Source organism: Neolamprologus multifasciatus, chromosome 13, assembly GCF_963576455.1.
Source record: "Neolamprologus multifasciatus chromosome 13, fNeoMul1.2, whole genome shotgun sequence".
NCBI classification, from domain to species: Eukaryota; Metazoa; Chordata; class Actinopteri; order Cichliformes; family Cichlidae; genus Neolamprologus; species Neolamprologus multifasciatus.
The window spans coordinates 24,284,516-24,310,392 of record NC_140451.1 but is presented as its reverse complement, the minus strand read 5'-3'; the positions used below and the strand labels follow the sequence as shown (position 1 = coordinate 24,310,392).

Genomic DNA, 25,877 nt, shown 5'->3' with positions numbered 1-25,877 from the left:
ACCATTTGAGGCCGGCTTCATAAATCTAACCCATCCCCATAGACTCGCATGTTAATTTGGGATATAAATAGACTGGAAAACAAACAACCTTTGGCCTCTGTGGATTGTTTCCCTCCAACACTACATAACTTTCAGTTCTCAAATGTGTTTGTGGAGATAATAATCTGAATTTCAGGAGTGGGACCGTGCCTCCATACATGCCCCTTCCTGTTCTTTGTCTATATATTACGCCCCTGCACTATAAGCTGTTTGCTAATAGGCCTTCCGAATTCAAACAGTACCTTTTGTTTTTTATGAAACGAAAGTATCAAGTTATTGCTACCTTCATTGAAGGTAGTCTAACCAGCCAGACAATCCCCTCTCCATATTCTATCTATAAGATAAACTCACCGTTAAGACTTCACCAGCTGTTGAGTCATTACCTCCAACCTCAAAATCCCAGAATGCTTCAGTGGCAGTGTTCATCAGAGCCCAGCTACCTGATTCAACCTTCAATTTATGCCCAAGCCATCAGCTACTAGAAACCCTGTCAAACCTGAATGAGGATGGTACTCCCAGCTTGTGAACCATTTCTCAAAAAGCACCAAAGCAGAACTGACACTCCACTTTGTGTTCTGTAACGACTCATTCTTAACTGATTTTATCCCTCTGTCACCTTACAGGAAGGTGTCGCAGCACGAGGCAGAGACGGCGGGGGCCATCATGGCCTTCTTCTTGTCCCTCGGCTTGGCACTGGGAGCTGCTGTCTCCTTCGGTTTCCGGGCTGCAATCTAAAACCTGCAGTAGAACCTCAAGTAGATTTAGGTGGACCATTCTTTCCTCCAACACCTTCCCTGTCATGATCCTATATGGGAGCAGCTTTCAGTAACAGAGAGGAGACTGCACAGCAGGCTAGAGGACCTCAGTTTTCGACATGTGTACAGTTGAGACTCATCCATTCAACAGGAGCTGAAATGGGATTTTTTTTTTCAGCAGCACAGTGTGCAAACCTTTGTTTCTCCTGTTTTTGAGGACATTTTCTAATTGGTAACCACTGATCAGATCAATAGTTTGAGTGCAAATCAAAACCAAAACTTTTAGTTTTAGTGTACTTGTTATAGAAGAGCACAAATTCTTTACAGCACAGACTCATTGATCAATTGTTATTTAAAAAAAACAGGATTAAAATGTTTTAAAATAAGTTACTTCGGGGAATCATTTTTAAACAACAAATCTGTCGTTAATGAGGTTTTTAGATGGTGCTCTGTGGCTCATTCAGTAAATTGAAAACGTTTACACATCAGACATGAAGCGCGACTGTTAATCACTCCAGACCGTTGCAGTCTTTAACGCGGATCAAGCCAAATAAATGAAGACAACACGGGAAAATCTTGAACTCTGAAGGGAAATCTTGACCCATCGCACGGTTAAGGAACTGCTTCACTCCTCTCTGCTCAGTTTTTTTTTACTCAACAAAGACGTCAAAACTCAAAGAATGTAAAGATGGACTGAATCCTAAAGCGGAGGTTATAAATAACTTTTTTTTTTTCTCCTGCTGAATCTTCTAGCTAAACGCTTCTTTAGCGAGCGTTTGTAGTTTCAGATTATTATTATTATTATTATTATTATTATTATTATTGTCTCTCTCGCTTCAGTTTGACTCATCCAGATGTCACACGTTTTGTTTTTTTCTTAAATTGCTGCGTCTACCTGATAAAAATGAGACTTTGTGAATAAATGCATCATGAACATGCAAAACATGCAGCCGTCAGTCACGTTACATGGCATTGTGAGCGAGATTGGGACTTTAAAAATGGCGTATTTTCTCTTTTAAATGTTCTGTACGTTTTATAGCAAATGTAGTTTTTAGCTTATTTTGGGGAGCCGTTCATATCTCAATAGGAGGTAAAAATTGGTCATATTTGTTGCATTTTGGTGGCCTTGTAGGGCTTTATTTTCTAAGAAGTCTGCTTTAATTGTACACAGGATTCATATGAATACTAACAGCCTGCTTGTTTATAAGCACTCTGGTCTGGCTTTCTATAGTCTGTGTTAGTCTATAGTTGAATTTGGGTAAGAGTCTGTCACAGGCCATTAAAATGTTGTATTTCACTATAAAGTCATTCTGTGTATTTTTAAGACTTTGGCTCCTCTTGTTGGTCGGTTTTGGAAATGCAGCACTTCGCGTCTCGTCGGAACATTTCAGTGCTGAAGAAACTGTTGGTATAACTAAAAAAAAAAAAAAAAAAAAAGGAAAAAGAAATCCATACTATAAAAATACTCTATGTAAATTCAAACAAAAACAACAAACCTGGGGACTGTGGTGTAATTGTTTTCCATATATAAGCAGTGCCAAGCCCATTCAGTTCAGTCTTATTCATGTAGTGCCAGTTCACACCAGCAGCTGTCTCAGGGTGATTTATATTCTTCAGTCTTTAGTCAGATCCCTGTTAGTTTTAGCTTTTCTTCCGGGGATTCACAGACAGGATTTATATTGTAAGGTAAGGACCCTGCAAAATTAAAGCGGAAAGGTCTCCAGTGAGCAAGCACTCGGTGATGGTGGGGAGGAAGAACTTCCTTTCAACTGGAAGAGACCTCCAGCAAAACCAGGCTGAAACCTTTCACCCTTGAAAAAATAAATTTGGTCCTAGTATGTATTCAGGTTAACAGTTACTTGCTTTAAATATATAACATGAGGTGTCTCAGTAAGGATGTTTCTTCAATAGATCTTTTTCCATCTCTTAACCAGAATTCTTAATTTTTGCAACATTAAATATGTTTAGATATATAGAAATATACAATAATCCTACAGGATAAAAACTATTTTAAGTGTATTATTTAGGAGAGAAAATGAATGTATATTCTTTTCAAACTCTGGAGATTTACAATTCTAAATCACTAGTATCAAAAGCAATGTTGCCAAAAAAAAAACAAAACACATGAACTATTACTACTATTACTGTGTATAGAGCATGTATACCATGTGCTTTATTAGTCCACCAGGTTTATGTCACAGCTGCCCTAAATCAACAGCACTGTTAATTACTAGAATCCTGTAATTAATAAACTGATATTTTTATCCCTAAAATATAATTGTTATTCAAATTTGCATCCACAAAAAGGCTAAAGTTTTTTTTTTTAATATGCCAAATTAGTTTACTTGTATTCCTGAACAGTTTAACTGTTCACCTTATTAATTTGACTTCAGATTTCCAGTGTGTCAGCTCGAGAATATAAAAACATGACTTCAGGTTAAACAGGGTTTTGACAGATTCCGAAAATGTTGTTTTTGAACAGGTGGTCTTACACATTTGTTAAACCCTGTATGTTTATATATGTAAATACAGATATTTACATATATAAACACAGTGGAATCTTTTTAATCCTTTAAGATAAAATGAATGAATCCAAACCTATTGCATTCATCACAAACACAAATTAAATGAATGCAAAGAAACTTTGTTACACTTGTGTGATGATCAGATTTTGGATTAAAGGTTTGGTTAGTCTGCAGAAAATTTTCACATTTCCCAGTTAAGACAACTCTTCATATATACGACATACATGTGTTGCTTGCTGGTCCTTTAAATGCTTCCATCAAGGAATAAAAGACAAAAAAGGAGCCGAAAGAGTTGTGTTGATGATTTATTCTTAAGGTAAACATCTTATTCAAAAATAAATTACCAGAGATATCTTTAAAAGAGACGGACACCTTCTCCCGCCCGCTCATCACAATCAAAAGCTTTTCCTGTCAGATCTATTCACGCGTTTCGGCTAATGTCGATCCTCACGAGGAGAAACTAAACCTACAGCAGCAACTTATCATTCTTAAACCACAGACTGGTAAGTTGATCAACAAGAGAGGAAAACGAAAAAAAAATAACCATTTTCAACTGATTCACTATAAAATGTACACAAAGTTTATTTAAATATTTAATCCAACGTACATGCCCGATTTGTAGTTTGAACACATAAAAAAAAACCCATTAAACAAAAGACTGTACAGTACAAGACTGGTGCTTAAGGTGAGCAGTGGATGGAATCGATGTGAAAAAGACAGGTGTGACGAGTTAAACCGACTGGGTAGATTTATTTAGATCATTTAACAGTCAAGCACATTTTATTCATTTCATTCTGGAGATCGAAGCTCTGACAGCTGCCTCAACAAAAAGGCAGGTAAAGTGTCAGGTAAGGGGTTTGGGGAGCGAGCTGAGAAGACGAGACCTGCAGCACTCACTTGTGTCAGTTAAAGTAAAAGCTGACCAGCTTAGCTTCACTGGTAGTGGTTTCATTTGAATCATGTCTTTGTGCTAAACTAACCAGCAGCTGAGTGTTGCTTTACACGCATCTTCTCATCCAACTTTCAGCAAGAAAGTGGACAAACATAGCTCCTCAAACTTAATCCTTTAATTAGGTTTATAAAAAAACAAAAGCATCAAATTTACCGTAAATAATGTACAAAACATCTGAGCTGGGGCTCCCAAAGCAACAGTCAAACTTACAGCCTGTAGGTCCTAAAACTGCAAACAATCAGCACTAGTGTGACTTAAACTGAACTGCCTCACTATAGCTGGACTCTAAAAGCTCCTCATGATACAACACGGCTCCTCTTAACAGCATGCAGTGGGCCAAATTCTATCAGGTCTGTTACAAGAAGTCCAGATATAACGCGTAAAGAACAAGAGGATTGAGACTCAAGAGATAATAATGGAATATGAAACAAGCGCAAAGATGGGAGCCCAGATGTGGATTATACAAATGTTACCTGATTAACTTGTCTTCCAAATGTAGTGCAGAAAACTAATAAAGGAGGCAGACAGAAGAGAGAGAAAAAAGAATTACAGCTTTGATTTTTATCCAGAAGTCACATTTTCAGTGGTAGATAAATGTCTTTAAATTGCCTCCGACTCAGATTTTAATTTACTTTCACTTCAGTAGAATCAAGAGAAACTTGAGCGTCACATCTTCATGAGCTTTTTAAGTCGTTTAGTTGTCTGTTCTTGCAGGACAAGCTATCACCAGGCAGAAGAGGAAGTAAACTGAGCTGGCCTGTAAGACGAAATGAATTCAGTTTGCATCCAATGCTGTTAACAGCTGCCCACAGCTGTGTCAGTTTTCCCTGAATTACAGCTTAATCATGATACAAGTGCAGTTCACTACCACCATCAATCTGTGTGTACGCGTGTGTCAGCCTTCAGTATGCATCACAATGCAGCATGGCACACTGGAGAAGATTTGTCAGGTGTTTTGGCAGGAGGCTGGACTCTGCTCAGTCAACATGTAATATCTGAGCTGAGGCACTGGGGGGCGATGAAGAGCAGAGCAGGCAGAGGGCCTCAAGTCCTCGACAGGCAAATAAAGAGGGGGGCAGCTATGTGATGAAGGACATTTGGCAGGAAAAACAAAAAAAGTGGGTCAGCTTTGGTGTTGAACTAGTTTCACAGTTCTAGGACTGAACACGCCAAGTCAGTGGAGGATGATGATGACGATAACAGGTAGAGTTGAGGAGGAAGAGCATCAGTCAGTCTTTAACCTTGTTTGCTGCGAGCCTTGTTCTGTCAAGCTGGCTCTAATAGAGTTCATCACTGTCTGTCTCATGTTATCCCCCATGTATTGCTCAGTAACTGGCTTCAGAACCTGCAGGAGGAGGAAAAAAAAAAGGATCTGCATGAACGGATGATCAAACTGATTATCAGTTACAAATAGTCGATAAAGGAGACAAACTGAAATAAAGTAGGTTAGGGAAGAAAAGCAAGGAACGAAAAAAAGCACACAAGAAAAGCAAAGAATGAAAACAAAAAAAGGATGTATTTTTCAAAGTGCTGACCAGGGAAACAACTGAAAACTCTTAAGACGCGTGACAACAAAGCCAAGGAAAAAGAAAACCTTTGTTTCTATCCACACAGAATAAAATTATAAACCGTTTGTGCAGCCTCCGTGTCCCAGACGTGCTCCGTGCTCACACCCAGTACAAAAATCCAGCATCAACAGACTGAAAATTAAAAATCAAGAGGCCAGCAAACTGAAGGTTTTGATACAAGATATACACGTTTACGAGTCTGCAAAGCCACCAGCTGACCAGCAGTTAGTTGGTCTTCTTGTAGTTGTCGTTGAGAGGAGACAGAGCTTTCAATTCCAGTGTTGCTCCTGACGGGAGGGAAGGGAGGAGAGAAATAGGCCACGCCAGGCAGCTCCTGACGGGCTCCAAAAGTTTGGAAATGACCTGAGAGGAAAGCAGGGAGGAACGGGGGGAGTTAAACAGAGGAGAACCAGGCACTGATACTGGAAGAGGCCGTGGGAAAGAAGTGATGGAAATAAAATGATAAATAAAATGAGAACAGAGAAGGAAATGATATGATGCAGGCAGACAAAAACTGGAATCAACATCGCTCACCTTTCTTACCATCCTCTAAACAGCAGGAGAGGCACAAACAGAGACAGGAAGGTTGTTTAACCAGTGATAAAACAAAAAAAAGAATTACAGCTTTGATTTTTATCCATAAGTCACATTTTCACAAAAAAAATAAAATAAAATAAAAAATAGGGAAGGCAAACAAAACGAGGATGAAGGTTGTGCTGGCTGGGTTTCACTGGAGTTCTGTAAGGTGAAGTGAATATAAGGATAAGAGGACAGAAAAAAAGGCTAGAAGACAAAGAGGAAGAGAAGCATGGAAGGAAGAAAATAAACTAGATGTGCACAGATATAATGAACCGGGAGAAAAATAAGCTGTTAACTTAATGACTTTTACATTCAGCTTCAACTTAAACTAAATACACAAAACAGTAAGAACAAATACACAAATCCATCAGATTTATACTCTGTGGATATTTTTAGAAGGATAATAATTAACTGGCCCAGGATGGACCACATAACCAATTATTCACCTGAATTATTCAAACTACTCTCACTTCATCTCAGCATCAGATTAGGCTGCAAGCTACTGTCATTTCCCTTCACTAGTTTCTCACATTTAAGCCTAGATTATACTTGTCATTCCTGGTTGACAGAATGTAAATGTAACGTGATGATATGTAAATTCTCAATGGGAGAGCCCATGCTTCGTATGGTCACAAAAACCAGCAGGCACGCAGACGTCAGCACGGACCCTCGTGCTAACCGTCTGATGATGAAGTTTGTGGACGCAGTATATATGTGTCCCTGCTTTAGTGTAGTGCTTCACAAAAGCCTTTCTTGGAGTTTGCAAGTTTTTTTTGGCTACTTCACAAGCAAAAAGCGCTTTGACAAGTGTCTAACAAGAAGCTCAAATCAAAAATGTTGTTGTTTGTGAAAAACAAACTACTGACTCTTCGCTGTTAGCCTTGTTATTTCTCCCATTAGTAACAGTTGCTTTGCTGCTGCTGTGTGACGCAGTGAACAGAGATATAGTTTAATAGATCAAATGGTAGTCAATCTGTCTCTTTTGAGTTACGACTGGTTGATCATTATGCTTGATGAACACTCATGCATCGATAAGGTTCATAATTGTACGTTTCAGTTTAAATGTAAAAAGGACAAACCTCTATTGCATCAAATTGATCTTTGGTGCTTCTGCACTGTGATTTCCTTCTTATTGGCTAGCTTTCAGTATATAAAGGCACTGAACTATTACTGATTTTTGGAATTAAAATAAAAGGAATGCCACAATATCAACAAAACAAACAAAAAACAAAAAAAAACACCATAAAAAATTAGGAGATGAAAACCAAGCCAGTCTATTGAAGTCTGTGCACGCACACACACAGAGACACACACACTTTTCTCCCTCCTCTCACACTGTCTACCCACCTGCACCCAGAGTGCTTCTGCCACCTCATCTATAATCGTTCCCACCTCCCGAAACTCTCCTGAGTACTTCACGTAACCCCAGGCACAGAGCGACAGCAGCGCCACGCCCATGACCAGGTTAGCCAGTGTGGCTAAGGTGCTCAGGCCGATGAAACCCGTCACTCCAGACACCACATAGGTGATGAACATGAGAGCAAAAAGCGTTGCAGGGGTGCGTGCTGCGTAGAAGATGTTTTTGCCTTCGTTCTGCTTGGAGAGGTTGGTGTAGGTTTCCTCCAGCTCTGACTCCAGCTGATTCTGGTAGCGCTGGCAAAACTCCTTGCCCCCCATTTTCTTCACAGAGCGGAAGTAAGACACAGAGTAATCGCGGATCTCCTCGTGGCAGCGCTTCAGGTCAGCCGGGGCGACGTAAGGCTTGTCCCCACCGCAGACCTGTAGGGAGGGGGAGATGATATCAGGAGAAAGTCTTTCCTTCTAAATTTTTATTCCTAAGTAGTATGAAATTCTAAGTCATTCTGTTGGTTTGTTGGTACCTTATTACTTTTACACAGGAAAATATTTACTGTATTTTCCTAAGTCAGTCATGTAAAACTAGTCAGCAAGAGTTTTCATATACTTAATGCATCCATGCAAATACTTGACTGCGATACTATGAAAATTAGATCGATCAGAATTACCAGCACTCAAAGTACAGCACTGTGAAAAGAAAAAAGGAAGGACGCTGCAGTGATTTACTGAAACATGGTCGAACGTACATAGAAATGCACTGATAAGGCAAAAGCAGAGTTTGTACAATTCTAATGAACTTAAGTTAACTTTATTATTCACTGTGAGGATTTTTTCTATCCAGGTACACTCTTACTGCACTGGCAGTGTCTCAGGGACTATTGTCAGGCTGGAAAATGTAGCCTGAAACTTATTGCCCAAAATGCCAGGTGATTATCAGGTAGGAAGCACAGGTCGATTAATCAGGCAGTGATATTCCCCAATTTGCTCCCTGGACTTGGGCACCTTTTAGACTTCATTCACGATGAATGTCAGGGATAAACCGGTCCTTACCTGCTCCATTTTCTTGCTGTACAGGTCTTTGGCTCCTGCCACAGCTGTCAGGTTGTTGGCCTCTGCTGTTGCCTATCAAAAAATGAAAAGACAAAAAGATTGAACACAACCCTAATCAAAATGAGATAACTTAAAAGATTCCCAATTACTGACCTGCAGCATGGTCTTTGGGTGAGGCAGCTCCTCTCCCTGGTAGATCTTTATGTAAGCCTGCAGGAAAGAAAAATAAGGCACACCATCACAAAAGTGTTTATTTAGTTAACACTCTGGCAGGTAGGTGACTTAACAAGTACTCCAAGTAAAAGGCTGATTTTATCTTTAAAAATAATTTCATACTGCAAAAACCCCTAAATAAAATTTAATGCAAGTATGACTGGGCACACTTATTTTGGAAAGTTGGAGAAATGCAATCTGATGACAAAGAACTGAATATTTTTGTCAGTGAGACCACAGTTTACCAAAAGCTCTGGATAGCTATGTGTCGTTTATTCACTCTCAAGCTTTTGCGATTTATCAAAAAAAGGCAGAAGGGTGTACAATTTGAAGCCTTGTATTTGTAGTGCAGGAGGTCAGTATGAAAAGCACTGGAATCATTTGTGCAAGCAGCTGTAATCCTGTATACACTGAGACCTCTGTCTTTTTTTAAATGTAATTTTATCTTAACAACAATAGGTCATATTTTGGTCATACACTGGTATTCATTTAAAATTATGCACCACCTTGAAGTACTCCAGAAGATCTTTGCAGGTGACCTTGTTGCCTCCGATCTCTTTCTCTACCAGCTGACTCGGCGCCAGAAGAAGAGGCACGAGCTGGGCCAACTCTTTTTTGAACTCTTCATCGATGTCTAAAACAAGGAAAGTTGTGTAATTTCAGCCCAAAGACCTTTGGCAACATAATCCTAGAAGTAAAACTTGGCACTCTGAAGACATGTTGTAATTCTCTTTTTATCAGTATTAACAAGGGTTAGGACAGCTCTCATTTTTGAAGTTAGAAATACCACTCAAACAATTTTCTCTCTCTCAAGTTTCTGGTTTTAAGCCTGATAGGGACAATGCCATGCATAAATCCAATGGTGACTGGTTGAAAAACTGCCATGAACAGGAAAGGGAGTGACAGAGTTTAAACTGGCTGAGGTCACAGCTACAACATATAGGCGCCAATCTGCAATGTTTTGAGCAGGCTCCGTGTACAACCAGCACCTACCACATTTTTAGCCATTAGTCTACATTACTACTGTTGCCTTGTTCTCACCTCTCAGCCTGCCGTCGAATTTTGGGTTAGTAGCCACCTTCAGGCCAGGATGTGGCAGCAGGAAGCAGTTGATGTTGGAGAAACAGTGCTGGATATGATTTCTCACATTCTGCAACTCTTCATGTTGATTATGTTTAACCTGCATCGACACACACAGTGAAAATGTGAGCTTGTTACTGACTTTTTGTGTTTTTCAAGACGTGATGCGCCATCCATAACAGGAACATTGTTAAAATTATTTGTGCTGCAGGAAGCAATAATCAATGTGTGAATATCAGGGTATGGTATGGCAAGTTTCTTCTGTCTAGAAGCCTGTATCCTCCGACACTTTTTTCCCCTTTTATTTTCTGAATCTGCATTGAAATGTAATTCTCACCTGCAATCTTTTATCCAGAAATTCATTGCCTCCTTTCATTCCATAACAGAATTCGTAAGGAAAACACCAATCCCGAATGAGGAACATTAGAGACTAAAAGAGAAAAACAGTACAGATACTCAGAGAATGTCTTTGATTTTATGAAAAAACTAAACAAAACAACAACAACATTGTAACTGAAATAAACTAGGCTATTTTTTGCTACTTTTACTTGTCTACACTACATTTGTTTTCAGTGAAAGGGCTGACTCAAACATACATACACAATAAATTGCAACAAACACACAGCGAACAGAAAAGGCCAGTACCTGGAAAGGTTTCTCAGACACCTCTTCCATTGCAAGACGGCCATATTCCGTGAAGAGCTTCATATGAAAGGAATAATAAATGACAATGAAAGAACTGAATATTCTGATGGTACTTTTTGGTGAGAGAAGAAACAAAATGACACAAACCTGGAGGTGCTGCAGGTCATCCTCTTGTATGTTTGAAGAGAGATTGTACACCTGAAAGAACAAAAAAAACAAAAAAAACCTTAAATGTAATGCAAGACTTGCGTCTTAATATGTTAAAATAAATATGTAAATATATTATATTCAAAGAAAAGACATGCTTTGAGTATCACCTGAACAGAGCTGGTCATTGTGCTGAGGGCAAAAACTGTAGCACTGTCCTTTATGGTAGACTGACTGTCAAATGCTCCTTGTGTGTCAACAAGGAGCACAGCAACCTGTCGCAATGAGATTAAACGAGTTCAAAACAAATTCAGCACAAGTTTGTGTCAAAATGTTTGAAAATTCATTAACAGAAGATTAAAATAACTGTTCATGATAAATATGACTGGCAATGAGTGGAGGTGTTGTATCTACCTTGTCGCCATCAGGCTTCTCCACCACAAACACTTCACTCCAGACCTGAATTCCTGTGGTTTCCCTCTCACACCCCCCTCTCCAGGTGAACCCAGTCAGGGGCTCATCATTACCTCCTATCCATGAGTCTTTATCCTGAAAAGGAAAGATTCAAGATGAGACAGAGAAGGGAACAGAGGGACATGAAAACCAAGGTTGTTTGTCATCTAGATCCATGTGAATTCCTGTCTAAGACTGGGAGAGGATGAAAGATAAAAGTGAAAATTGCACAGATACACTGCCCAATGGGGCCGATCCCGAGGTCTTTTGTCAGTGCAGTGTGTTGTAACGTTTCTGGAATGGTGCATGTAAGACTAATGCAGTATGCCAAATGAAGGAAAAGCAACCAAAGGTTAATCACCATCAACACGTTTTATAGCATCTATGATGATTACAGCAACACGTTTCAACTAAACATTGTTCAAAGATATCAACAGAAGTTGAACAAACAGATGAATAAAAAATGATTTCTTAATGTAGAATTTCACATAATATAATATAATATAGTATAATACATTTTTTCCAGTCAACTGTTGTGATTGTGAGCACAAACGTCAATTAATGGTAACTCTTTGTGACAATGAATGTTTATCCCACTGACCACAAATAGGAAATGCAGCTTCAAAGCAAATGTGTGATTTAGAGGTCAGAGTACATCAGAGTACTGATTCCCCATTAGTACATATCTGTGCTGTGTCCAAGTGTGATGTGATGACAGATAATAAATACCTGAAGACAATACTTCCTGTAATAAAAAGGAACAAAAAAAAGCTGCACACACTTATTAAGTCTAGTGGTAACATTAAGTCATGAATAAACTTGAATTAATTATCAATAACTTCATGAATGCCCATGTTCATGCCCAACAACTTTGAGAAATACCATACTTGCAACACCCTTTTGTATTTCCTGGTATGTGTTCACGTGTGTGTGTAAGGTGATCCTGACTGCTTCTGTGTGTCCAACTGCTGTTAGAGGGGCTCAAAGACTCACCGTTTACACTTCTATAGGAAATAAACAAGATACTGTGCTCACGTGGACCGTGTGGACCTCACTGCAAATCTTACTCTCCTGGTTCAGCAAGTATCTCAGTACAAAATCAAAACTGGAACCACTTGTCTTTGCTCGTCACCTGTGCATGCAAATACTAGTTGAAGTGTCCTCTGCTGTCCTTGTTCATTTCTACCCAATTTCACAATCTCTACTGACTGAAAATGTTACTCAATAGTCACCCTTTGAGCAAGAATAAACTCTTATGTTTACTTAGCTCATGTAAACAGCTCATGTAAACACATCTTGGGTTCTATTAGCACTAATGTATATCTCAGCTCAGTGAAACTGTGTACAAATTAAAGTAGTACATTTTATATATGAGGAGACATCAATTTGACTGTCTTTATTTATATCTAAAGAATATCTTTAAATGCTCCGGGTTGTACCAATATGATTAAAGAATGATTCTTTAACAACAACAGGTGTGACACAGTGTACTTTAATGAGCTTATCCCAGAAGTCATAGGGAAAGGGGTGGGTTACAGCCTGAACAGGTCTCCAGTGTATGTCCAGGACTAATACAGAAAGACACATTCATTCATGTTCTCATACTCTATGGCCAGCTTAGAATTACTTCCATGTCTCTGGACTGTGGGAGGAAGCCAGAACAGCCACACGGGCCGAGAGAAAAAGATGCAAACCTCAGACAGAAAGAGACAGCTCAGAAATGCATGTTGGTCGACATTTCTTTAAATATTTGGAAAATGTAATGCAACTAATATTTGTACTTTAAAAAAACCATTTTTAAAAAAAATCCCTACTACAGAAAGTGTAAATACAACGGTCATCTCACCCGGTTGTGCATGTAGCGCAGCATGAAATCCAGCAGGAAGGACTTTCCCTTCCTAAAGGCTCCAGCCACAGACACAACAACCACGTTCAGGTCCTTCACATGTTTCTGCAGCAAGACTTCCTCCAGTGCTGTGGCGTTCAGCTCAAAGTTGTGCTCATTTGCCTGGACAATCTGGATGGGCCTGGCCACTTTTTTCTCTTCCACAGGCTGAAGACAAGAGTTTGCAAACAGTCAGGTTTGTCGGGGAGGTTCAGGTGATTTTTGTAGTGACCCTCAAAGAATTCAGTTGGTCACATTATTCTCATAAGTGTTGCTTGCTTCAAACATTTATAAAAGTATTGTTATATTTACAGTGGGGCAAAAAAGTATTTAGTCAGCCACCGATTGTGCAAGTTCCCCCACTTAAAATGATGACAGAGGTCAGTAATTTGCACCAGAGGTACACTTCAACTGTGAGAGACAGAATGTGAAAAAAAAAAATCCATGAATTCACATGGTAGGATTTGTAAAGAATTTATTCGTAAATCAGGGTGGAAAATAAGTATTTGGTCAATAACAAAAATACAACTCAATACTTTGTAACATAACCTTTGTTGGCAATAACAGAGGTCAAACGTTTACTATAGGTTTTTACCAGGTTTGCACACACAGTAGCTGGTATTTTGGCCCATTCCTCCATGCAGATCTTCTCAAGAGCAGTGATGTTTTGGGGCTGTCGCCGAGCAACACGGACTTTCAACTCCCGCCACAGATTTTCTATGGGGTTGAGGTCTGGAGACTGGCTAGGCCACTCCAGGACTTTCAAATGCTTCTTACGGAGCCACTCCTTTGTTGCCCGGGCGGTGTGTTTTGGATCATTGTCATGTTGGAAGACCCAGCCTCGTTTCATCTTCAAAGTTCTCACTGATGGAAGGAGGTTTTGGCTCAAAATCTCACGATACTTGGCCCCATTCATTCTGTCCTTAACACGGATCAGTCGTCCTGTCCCCTTGGCAGAAAAACAGCCCCATAGCATGATGTTTCCACCCCCATGCTTCACAGTAGGTATGGTGTTCTTGGGATGCAACTCAGTATTCTTCTTCCTCCAAACACGACGAGTTGAGTTTATACCAAAAAGTTCTACTTTGGTTTCATCTGACCACATGACATTCTCCCAATCCTCTGCTGTATCATTCATGTGCTCTCTGGCAAACTTCAGACGGGCCTGGACATGCACTGGCTTCAGCAGCGGAACACGTCTGGCACTGCGGGATTTGATTCCCTGCCGTTGTAGTGTGTTACTGATGGTGACCTTTGTTACTTTGGTCCCAGCTCTCTGCAAGTCATTCACCAGGTCCCCCCGTGTGGTTCTGGGATCTTTGCTCACCGTTCTCATGATCATTTTGACCCCACGGGATGAGATCTTGCGTGGAGCCCCAGATCGAGGGAGATTATCAGTGGTCTTGTATGTCTTCCATTTTCTGATGATTGCTCCCACAGTTGATTTTTTCACACCAAGCTGCTTGCCTATTGTAGATTCACTCTTCCCAGTCTGGTGCAGGTCTACAATTCTTTTCCTGGTGTCCTTCGAAAGCTCTTTGGTCTTGGCCATGGCGGAGTTTGGAGTCTGACTGGTTGAGGCTGTGGACAGGTGTCTTTTATACAGATGATGAGGTCAAACAGGTGCCATTCATACAGGTAACGAGTGGGGGACAGAAAAGCTTCTTACAGAAGACGTTACAGGTCTGTGAGAGCCAGGGATTTTCCTTGTTTGAGGTGACCAAATACTTATTTTCCACCCTGATTTACGAATAAATTCTTTACAAATCCTACCATGTGAATTCATGGATTTTTTTTTCACATTCTGTCTCTCACAGTTGAAGTGTACCTCTGGTGCAAATTACTGACCTCTGTCATCATTTTAAGTGGGGGAACTTGCACAATCGGTGGCTGACTAAATACTTTTTTGCCCCACTGTACATATCCTAAATCTCATTAATAGACTAATATGGTAGAAAACACATCAAACCTTCACATCTTTTTCTTGACTCTCTTCCTTTGGTTCGGGGGTGGGACTGATATTTTCGCCCAAATCCATGGTTCTGGGAAACAAATCATTGTCATCTTCAGATTTCGCTTCAGGTTTTGGAGCCTTGCGTTGGGAAATGGTGCAATCTTTGAATCCATTGACACCTTTAGAGCCTAAGACCAAGTGGAGATAAAAAGCTAAAATGAAAGTGGTTACATAACACCATGCTAGATGATAAAAGATAAAGTGAGAAACGGGACTTTTGCGGCCAGCTTATTTTCTAAGGAAAAGCTTACTTCCTTATTTCTAAGGAAAAACTTTTAACATAATAACTTCCTTTAGACTACTGTTCTGTAAAGCTAGAGAGAAAAAAAAGAAATGCCACATGGATCAAACTAAAGACAGGACTCTTTCCAGCTTTGTGTATTGGGCTAAATACTGCTATCCACTCTGGTTCCCTTCATCTAGGTCAAGCTCTAAAATAGCTATGTGTTGAAAATCACAAAGGGCCAGGAAAAAAAGGACAAGTAAAGTAAGTCAGCAGGAGAGTGCTTTTAGTGTTCTTCTCAGCCTTTTCCCCAAGATTTCTGTAAATATTTACTGCTAACTCTTAACCCTTTAAGACCTACCATAGAACCAAGTCCGCCAGAGCTTATATTATATTTTTACATGCTGTAGTGACATTTTTGGGAGCATTTCAAGTTGCTATACATCAATACAACCATTATAGCCCAGATTTTAATATATGTATGCATTAAGTGCATAGTAATTACATAAATTGCAAAAAAGTGCAATAAACTACAAAAAAATTGAAAATCGTTTTTGCTTTTTTAACATATTTCTAGTTAGAGAAATTTAAGAGGCTTATCCCTCAAAACTGCAAATACAAAAAAGTTGCACAAAATAGTTTCCTACCACAGGAAATTTATTTTGAGTGTCTTCATAGTTTTATTTTTGAAATACACCAATTTTTATATACTGAAGGAAAAACGAAAATATTATACTGCAAATTTGCAAAAAAAACAGCATATGCATCAAAATAAACTATTTCCAGCAGTGCGATATGAGTCCTAAGCATCCCAGAAACGACACAGAAAGTCATAAAGTCAAAGATAACTTTTAAAAACACCAGTATAGGCTCATGAGGCCCTGATGGTAAAAAAAAACAAACAAAAAACTACATTTCCGCGAAAATTACGTCACTTAAGGTTTCGGGCAGGTAATGGCGGACATGCAAAAGTTCACGCTGACGTCTATTCCAACGTAGGAAGTGTTATGAACAGCTGATCTGATCGGCAAAGCGTGTTTCTGGAATATTATGTTTTTGTTGCTGCAAGTGCTTTTTTATGCAGTTTTTGCAAAGCTATATGTGGAACGAAACTGTGACCTAGGACAAGCTGATGGCATAAGATGTAAGTACAACTCCTCCGGTTTCATATGCAAAAAAAAATTACTGCGCTAGCTTAAGTGGTTGCAGAGCTACCGGGATTTAAAAATAGTTACTTAAAACAGAGCGTGCCGCTCCCACCGGTTTTAAAGGGTTAAATCCCTTTCCTTAAAAACTGATTTCTTCCTGTATCATTGGCATAAAGGCAGTAAACATGAGTTTGATGAGCTCCAAAATCTATTATTTACAGATGAATGGCTTCTTGCATCTGTGAATGACATACAAAATCATCTTTTAAAACAAAAACATTGTATCATTTTTTCTTTTAAAAAGATTCAGAATGTTCACAGGTAAAGGGTAAAATGACACTATTTAAGTATACAGTTCACTGTGTACTTAAATATAAATTATTGACAGCCTATGAAACAGGTTGGGTTACAAGCCATTCATACCAAGTTGTCTCAGTCACGTCTGTCACAAGATTCAAATGGGCTGTCAGGAAAGCAACGTGACCAGTCGCTTCTAATTTGCTTGGCATTCTTGATAAGTACATGACCTCCATCGAAGTCCTGATATTTACAAAAAAAATTTATAACTATGAGCTCCTGCTTCATAGAGACCATCAAGATACTAAGCATTTATCAGGAGTAACAAAACTGACAATAAAAGATAAGACATCGCAATTATGAAAGTGGAAGGTTATGCATTACTAGTGTGTTTAACTGAAAAACAAATGGAGGAATTAGACACAACTTCTTCTATTCATGACCACAAGCTGTGCCATTAGTCATTTTACAAGAAAGTTATTTTAAAAAGAAGCGCTATCACTTATGTATAACACAAATTTCAGTCGAACATTTTAACTAAACAAGAAAGTCAAGTCTTGAAATTAATAGTCTGTTTTGTGAGTGCGTGGCCTCTTATGGAAACTGAGCATGTTTTTAGATAAAGTGGAAATCCTAAAGAAGAAAAAAAAAAAAAAAGTTGTGCAAGTACCGGTAGAGCATGTACACTAGGGCTGCCACGATTAGTCGACTAGTCACGATTACGTCGACTATCAAAATCGTTGACGACTGATTTAATAGTTGACGCGTCCTTTGAAGCTTTGTAAGATCACAAAAGACGCAGGAATAAGTAGTAGGATTTTAAGAGTGTAATAACGGACTGAAACAGAAGATGGCAGCACTGCATGTACAAGGATACCAGCTGCCGTTAAACCCCGAAGAAGAAGAAGTAGCTCTGTCCCAGAATTCATAGCGCAGCCCAGCTCACTTTCCAACAATGGCGGCACATAGTTAGTTTTAATATTACTCTTTCTGGGTCACAAAATAAACGTTTAACATATTTTCAGGCGAGAATGTAGCTGTGTAAACCTCAAATATCTGCTCAGTTTATCAAAACAGCACATATTTTCAAAAGCGTTCCGACGTTTTCGGAGACGTGTGTTACCCACTAGCTCGATAGCTAGCCGGGGGCCAGACTCGCTAGAGCCCGTGAGAACACCGGACAAATCATTTTCAAACCCACCGCCGTCTTTCGCTACTCAGGTTAAACATATGTAAGTCACTTAGATAACTTAAAAATGTTATTGTTTGGCTTTTTTTTAGTATTTTATTTGTTCCTGAGTAAATCGGTTTGGCTGAGATTAAAGTTATAGTTTTTACACAGCTGAATAAACGTCAAGCAGACAACTGATTATCAGAAGTGTGAGATGCTCGAGAATATACTCCGGTGTCCCGTTATATTTTAGATAGCAAGGAGTTTATTAAACTTCACCGAAACAATCTGCAAATGTCATATTTAATTAACTATCATCTTGTCTTTATTTTTAGTTAGCAAATACCTTAAACACTTAAAGCTGTAAGCTAATGATAGCTATATAAGAGCAGATGAATGCTGGTGCAATAAGCTGTACGTTTTACGTCCAATGGATGCATGATCTGATTAGTCGACTAATCGCAAAAATAATCGGTGACTAGTCGACTATCAAAATAATCGTTTGTGGCAGCCCTAATGTACACAAAAGATTTTTTTTTTTTTTAAATCAAGAAAAATGACAAAATTGAATTATTTGCTGTTCTTCAAATGTGAAAATATACAGATTTTTAAAAAATAAAAATAAAAAAAGGAAATTCATATTTTTGAAAATGACTTTGGTTACAGGTCTTTTCTCAGGGAAACAAAGCCAATCAGGAAATATTCAGAGCATATAACCAGAACATCAGCTAACAGAGGGCTTCAGTTGTGACAGTTGTGTTCACTGCTGGCAGCACAGCAGTGAACACAGCCAGCACAGAACAGTTGGCGTGCTCTAGAGAATATAAGCAGCTGCAGCAAGGAAAGCAATGGTGGAAAGCAACAAAGGTGATTATTCTTTGTTTAAGAGCGTACTAAAAACTAGCTCAGATCGGCAGCCATTTGGGCGGTTATGTTAGATTGTGAAATACACAAATAATAGAAATAACGCCTCAACTTCTTGCAGAACTTTTAAAGCAACTAAGGAGCAGTATTTCCTGTGAGAGACACCCATTAAGTGTGGACTTAGGGTTTAAGCTTAACTTCATATACATTTTAAATGTTCAAAATAAATTTTATAACCAAGTTTTTCCTAGCTCAAAATTGGATTTGGGAGTGGCTTTGCATGCAAGCGTGATTGACTAAATATCGTTGAAGCAAAGAATGTGTCCTGCCTTACTTAACTGAACCTTTTTCCTGTTACATTTGTCTACCTAATTCTTTACTTCTATAATAAATTTCTATATGTACCAAAGGAAAGAAAAGGAAAAATTTCTGAAATATATAAGGTTGTAGAAAGTTCTGTGGTGATGGGTCAAACTTTTCTAATGGTGTGATACTTCTAAGCTCCTCATCTATGATGTCTTGCTTCTTTTCTTTCTGTAATATTCTACTTCTACTAATAATGTGGATCTTTGGACTTTACCATTAGTCTAATATTTTGAAACCTCACGCTAGGTTTTCAGGGTTCAACAACACTGTTTTTCGATGTTTTCTCACAAAGGAGAAGCAAACAATCAATTTTTTAAAAAAAAATAACCAGAAGATTAATTACAGCTGTCTAACAGTTTAAGCTTTTGAGAACATCAGGTGATATTTCTTAAGAGAACAACTGTAAATAGGACACCCAAAGACCCTCTTGGAGATGCAAACGGGCCACAGCGGTGTTGTAAGCACAGGGCAGTTACAGTAATCTCCTCTGCACACAAATTAGCCCTGAGCATTTCCTTAGTCCGTGGCACTGCAGGTTTCCATCAAGACCAAAGCAACACTTAGCAGAATGAAGTGGCACAGACTGCAGAGACCTACACAAAGACACTATTCTGCTAAGACTGTGAGGGGCCTATGTTGCAAAACAAAAACAATACAGGCCGAGTATGCAAGAAAGCATAACAGACAGTAAAAGCCTATTAGCTCTGCTGATATGTGCACTTCATGATATATTAGCAAATGCACTGCCCTGCTCCTCCGCTTCCAGAAAATGAGGACAGGCCTAAAATTAGCCTCCTTAACTTGTTATCTTATGATGGCACAGAGCAGATGTTAACTGGCCTACACGATTCCCTGACACACAATTGATGATGAGGAATTTGCATCACACAAGCATAAAGCAGCACACAATCCTAAAGATATGTATGACTAGTTGACAAGCCATTTAAACACTAGATCCCTCGTTAGATGACGTTAGAAGACAAATTCTTCTTATTTTCTTAATAAGTGTATGTGTTAATGTGAAACAATCCACATCAGTTAACTATTGTTTGAAATGCTCCAATGCTACTCGGGATGGATTGAAACATCTCGATTTCTGTAACAGAAAGATGTAAACAAGCAAAGTGTAAAACAACCATGCAAACCAGTGCTGCTTGTGGTGTAGTCAGCTCTAATCGGCACTGGAGCAATATGTAAACACAATCAGCACGCTAAAGGGCAATTTATTCCTCTGTGCTCAATCTATGTACACAATGCAAGTCGGCAACTGACCAATACTGCTGCTGGAACTAATACTTGTGCATTGTGTGCCTGCAGTGATCTGTAGTTATGCTGTCAAAATCTGAATAATGGCTGTAGGATTAACAAGAAATGTAAAGGAAACAATAGTATAGAGATGTTGTCATTTGTATAGGTGAACATCAGGTTACTGCAGTAAGGTTTCCGAAGCATTACACAGTTATCTTTAACTATCAAGTGCAAGAATAGTATGCAAGGTAGCCTACATCTCAGCAGCATATCCCAAATGAGCTTCCCTGCCCTCACCCCCTCCCCTCAACTCCTGCACTACATCTGAGGCAGACTTTGATAAAGCTACAGTCCAGTAACTTAAGCAGCTGTCTAAATATGGAATGTTTCCTACTTTAAACAGGCAATGTCTGTGCAGGAGTGCAGAAATTACAAAGAAAATGGCCTTTGGGAGTAAAACTGTATTATAAAAAGAAAACATCATATCCAGTTATTCAAGCATGATTAAACAATTAACAAATAACATTTCTAGTTGAGTCACAAGAGAGAAAACTGGCATTTAAAGTGTTGGGGGGGAAAAGGAGAAAATTTCAAGCAAAAATCTACTGTTGTAACCACAGATTAGTAACACCAGCTAGTCACAAGCCCGGTTAAAACTCCTTCTTCCAGCCGTAGCACATCCAGAATATACAGGTGATAGTTTTTTATTCAATGCATAAAGGAGGAGTAGTTCACTGTAGGCTATTAAGATGCAGCTATGCTAAATTCCCTGCACTCCAACACTAAAAGACAACCTGACTTGGCCTCTCTGGACACGAGTCAACAAGGGGAAATGTTGAGTTGCAGCAAGCAGACCAATGTGGAGTCTGCGAGGACAAAGTGCAGATTAAGAGCAGCCGGAGTGAATGTTGTTGTTGCCACAGAATCAGCTGGTGTGTTCCAAACTAGACATAAGGGTTATCACGATAAGGATTCCTGACTGTCACAGCAGCAACCCTTTAGTATTCAGTCAAATATTTTGACTTGGTTTAACAAATGTACGCTGCATTAAACTGCTGACAACAGACCATTTTCTACATTTGTAAAACAAGTTGAAGTTATCACAACATAGACGGGAAAGATGTGACAGGCTTTTAACAACATTTAACATTAACTGTAGGTTTCAACATAACCATTATGACCACAGCTCAGTAAAACAGTGAGAAGTAGGGCTGGGCGATATGACCCAAAATTCATATCTCGATATTTTTTAGCTGGATGGCGATATAAGATATATATCTTGATATTTTTTTAAAGCCATAAGGTAAGAACAAAAAGAGAGTTCTTAGTCAAAGCTGTGTCCCAGATGTCACACAGGCACTTATTAACATACAGCATAGATGTACATGAAAAACACTACTCAAAAATAAATTATGAGCATTTATTAAATAATAATGCTCCATAAATAAAAGAAAACTATGTTGTTTTTGTGCATAACAAAGAGCTCACAATTGTGCAGTCAAAATGTAAACTAAGAGACGCTGAGCATAATAACAAGGGCAGATTTCACAGCTGCTCTGTTCCCAAGTTCGTGACTGACAGCCTGGAGTTTGAAATCTGCTTCGTAACCGTGTCTCTTAACAGGTGCCATTTATGGTCCTTATACACGCACAATACCGTACAGTACGTATCACTCCGCGAGGCTCCTCGGTAGCCGTAATGCTCCGACAATCCATCAAGCCGGTGCAGCTCCGTAGCTTACCAAGGTCGTACTAAAACATTTTTTGACAGATTGCTGAGCGCCGTGTTCCACATAAAATCGGTTCGCGGTCATCAAGCACAACCAGAATTCATGCATAAGGCGCGCTGTCGATTTTTGAGAGAATGAAAGGATTTCAGGCCGTGCATGGGGTTAGCGTGGTTAGCTCGTTAACACGTTGACGCCGTCCAGCCCCACGCACGGGGTGATGCGCAGTAACTCGTTAACGGAGATTTGCCGTGTCCATCTTGTCGCTGCCTGCAGGTGAAGCGATGGGGGAGGAGGGGGAGTTGTGTTCAGTGAAGGAGAGGCGAGGCCGAGTAACGTTGCGTAAAGACAAAAGTGGACGAAAGAGGCAAACTTGCGGCTCCACAACTATAATTATAACGTAACATAGACTATATCGATATAAAAGATATTGTCACATCTTATATCGCGTATAAAAATATATCGATTTTTTTTTTTTTAAACTCGATATATCGCCCAGCCCTAGTGAAAAGTATCATGGGCAAGTTAACAGTCTAATTTAGACCAATAGCTATTATATGATGGTTTATGGTGAAGCTGCAGCCTCTCCTTTCTGTTACACACAGCTGGTAGCAAAGATATAGCACACCACATCTGTTCACTGTATTACTGAAGGAACTGTTGCAGGTAAAAGCCATTACAATCTTTTATCAAACCGTCTGTTTAACAGGGTTAAACATCAAAAGGATATCTTGTTGCCTGACCACAGTCTTAATGAGGTAAAATGAAAATTGTCTCTATGCAAACTGCTGGTTTAGCCTGGCACGATCTTTAAAAAAGAGGCAGATTTCCTGTAAAATTTGCTGCATGTTGAAATCAATCCTTCCACACCTCTCTTTCTACCTGTAAAGGAATATAGCTTTAGTAGCCTTATTTATTTTTGCAGGTTTAGACTATTTATATGACATCTAGCTCTCTCAGGGGTTATCTATTGATGTAAACAGTTATCTTACTTAACAAAATGTTTTTTCATGTTATTTATGGTTATTTGATAACCAAACGTGTATTTTAAGGTTAAGTAATCTAAACCCAACTTTTAAACTGATTAAAAAAGTATTTTTTATCATAGTCCTGTGGATTTTTCCTTTTATGGGAAGGTCACAATCCCTTTCCTGGGTGACAAAAGCTTTCATATCCTAAAATGACATCTACTAAAAAGTTATGCTATAAGAGATTGAGGTAGTAGGCTATGTAGTTTTAGCAGACAAATATACTGTACTGTGAAAAAGTATTTGCCCCTTTCTGATTTATAACTAAAAACAAACTAATTTTAATATTAGACAAAGATATTAATTTTAAATGATTTAATTTATTAAGGGAAAATTAGCCCCAAAACACCTGACCCTGTGTGAACAAGTAACTGGTCCCTAACCTAACACCTGGTTGTGCCACACACAGGGCTTATAACAATGAGTCTTACTTCACTGTGGAGTAATTTTTGCCCACTCTTTTTTCACAAGTGCTTTAATTCCGCCACACAGGAGGGTTTGAGATTGAACAACCTGTTTAAGGTCATGCCAAAGCCTTTCAATTGGATTTAAGACTGGACTTCACTAGGCCACTCCAAAACAATTATTTTTAAACTATTCAGAATTGGACTATTCTGGTGTGTTTCAGATCATTGTACTGCTGCATAATGTGACTGCGGTTGAACTTGCTAGTCACATAGTCTCCTTCAGGATTTCGTGGTAGAGAGTAGAATTTATGGTTCCATCAATTAGAGCAAGTCGGCCAGACTGACTTCCAAAAAGTTTACATTTTTGTCTCATCAGAACACTTTCCCAAAGGCCACTCCTGGGAAAGCTCACCACTGCTCCAAGTTTACTCCATTTGTTGATAATGGCTCTTACAGTGATTTACTGGAGTTTCAAAGCCTTGTAATCCTTTCCAGACTGATAGATGTCAATGATGATGATGAGTTTCAGTAGAGTTTGCCTTGATGTGTTACTTTTTAAGACGTTTTAGCCGACTTCACTTTGTCAGACAGGTTCAGTTTGCATAATTTATTTATTCAACAGGTCTGGCAGTAATCAGGGCTGGGTGTGACTAGTGAAAGGTCACAAAAAATGTGTTTAGTCATATTTTATAAGGGAGGCTACTTACTTTTTCCACACAGGGCCAGGTAGCTAACCTTTTTTCCATTAATAAATTACATCCTCATTTAAAAACTGAATATTGTATTTACTCAGGTTATCTGTGTGACAAATGTGTGGGGAGGGAAAATAAAAACACAAATGGCAAAACCACTTTCCTCAGCACGGTATAGAAGTTGCCCACTGAGATGAAAAGAAGGCTTAAGAAGCTTTATCACAAAGACGTGTTATCATCATCTGGAAAACTTAAATTCTCGCGTTTGTGTTAAAATTGTTAATAAGTCAGAGCTTTGTATTACATCACAACTACACTCAATGGCAATAGGCTAATGTAACTCTGCCAAGGAATATACAAAATACATAAAATTCAATACAAAAAAACTAAATGAAAAAGGAGACAAATGATCTACATTATCTTCATAGGCTCACGGCTATGATATTTTTATTTTCTGCTAGAAAAACACAAGCAAATGCAGATCTGATTGGCAATTACCTTGTTTAGATCTGCTAACAAAGTGAGCAGACTACTTATAGGGTATGTAAAAATATCCCAGTCATTAGTGGGATGAGATTAGCACGACGTTACTCGATTTGTATTGCCTACAATCCGGTTTAAGGACATTGGTTTCAAACTTAAGAATGAAAGCACTTTAAGGCAGTTCAAAGTGAGCATGCAGGATGTGGAAAGTTAAAAAAAACAAACAAAAAAAGCGCGGACAAGCCGTGGGTCCTTCCTGAAACCAGGTGAAAGTGACGGCCCGGACAAACGAGCAGACAGGTGTCGCGTTTGAATTTTGTATCCGGGTCAGAATCACTTTTCTACAGCTGCTTTTTCTCCCCAAGTTACTTAAGAAAAAACCCACACTTTAACAGCGAGGACTCAAAACCCGATAAGACTAATTTCAACTCAAGTAAAATTCGCAGACTTTAAACCAAGTTGCCTCTGTTTGCGAGCTACACTAGACACATTCTGGCCGGGGCATTTGGCAGGACACCACGGGTCTCTCCAACTGAAAACAGAAACGTCTGGCTAACGGTAAAGCCCCCTGACTGGGACAAAGACCACCGAAACATAAACACGTTAACTCGTAAACGTGGTCCCGGCTTCACTCTTCCCATCAGCTCGCTGTCACACGTCTTTTCGCACAAATAAAAATACTTTACCTTTGCCATCGAGTCCGTGGCTGTAGTTGTTCTCCAAGTGAGTTCTGTTAACCAACCCGCTCTCCGCCGCCATCTTGGACTACTGAAACCTACCGTTGCTGACGTCAAAGGAGCTTTTTTTTTTCTTCTGGCGCACTCTGCTGAAGTTTTATCCCGCCCCGTGGCTGCTGCCGCCGCAATGCAAACTATTTACAGATATCCCAGAGGCAAAACAAGTGTTTTTTTAAATTAGTTTACAGCACACGTTCAACTAATCATTGCACAAATTCAAACTTTA

The 25,877-nt window shown here is 39.1% G+C and overlaps 2 protein-coding genes across 9 annotated transcripts in view; one reads left to right on the top strand and one right to left on the bottom strand.

Moving 5' to 3' along the window:
• LOC146505613 (equilibrative nucleoside transporter 1-like) overlaps positions 1-3,963 on the top strand; it is a 52,793-nt gene extending 48,830 nt beyond the window's left edge. For all 4 annotated transcript variants that reach the window (XM_085182122.1, XM_085182125.1, XM_085182123.1 and 1 more), the window contains exon 13: positions 663-3,963. In XM_085182122.1, coding sequence (XP_085038248.1) covers positions 663-774 — 112 coding nt within the window. In that variant the 3' untranslated portion in view covers positions 775-3,963. The remainder of the gene's footprint in view (positions 1-662) is intronic.
• LOC146505612 (atlastin-2-like) lies at positions 3,109-25,877 on the bottom strand. Of its 5 annotated transcripts, none has more exons than XM_085182114.1 (16): positions 25,601-25,876; positions 15,217-15,389; positions 13,209-13,415; positions 11,324-11,458; positions 11,080-11,184; positions 10,910-10,960; positions 10,763-10,819; positions 10,455-10,547; positions 10,079-10,217; positions 9,544-9,671; positions 8,978-9,034; positions 8,825-8,896; positions 7,766-8,197; positions 6,374-6,388; positions 6,059-6,202; positions 5,501-5,616 (listed from the first exon to the last, which is right to left on the bottom strand). In XM_085182114.1, exons 1-15 carry the CDS (start codon positions 25,671-25,673, stop codon positions 6,065-6,067), a joined length of 1,875 nt encoding a protein of 624 aa, XP_085038240.1. In that variant the 5' UTR covers positions 25,674-25,876; the 3' UTR covers positions 5,501-5,616; positions 6,059-6,064. The 5 variants fall into 5 exon arrangements, with proteins under 5 accessions (XP_085038244.1, XP_085038245.1, XP_085038240.1 ...); XM_085182116.1 differs by having other exon boundaries at positions 5,510-5,616; positions 6,027-6,202; positions 25,601-25,877; XM_085182118.1 differs by lacking the exon at positions 6,059-6,202 and having other exon boundaries at positions 3,109-5,616; positions 25,601-25,875.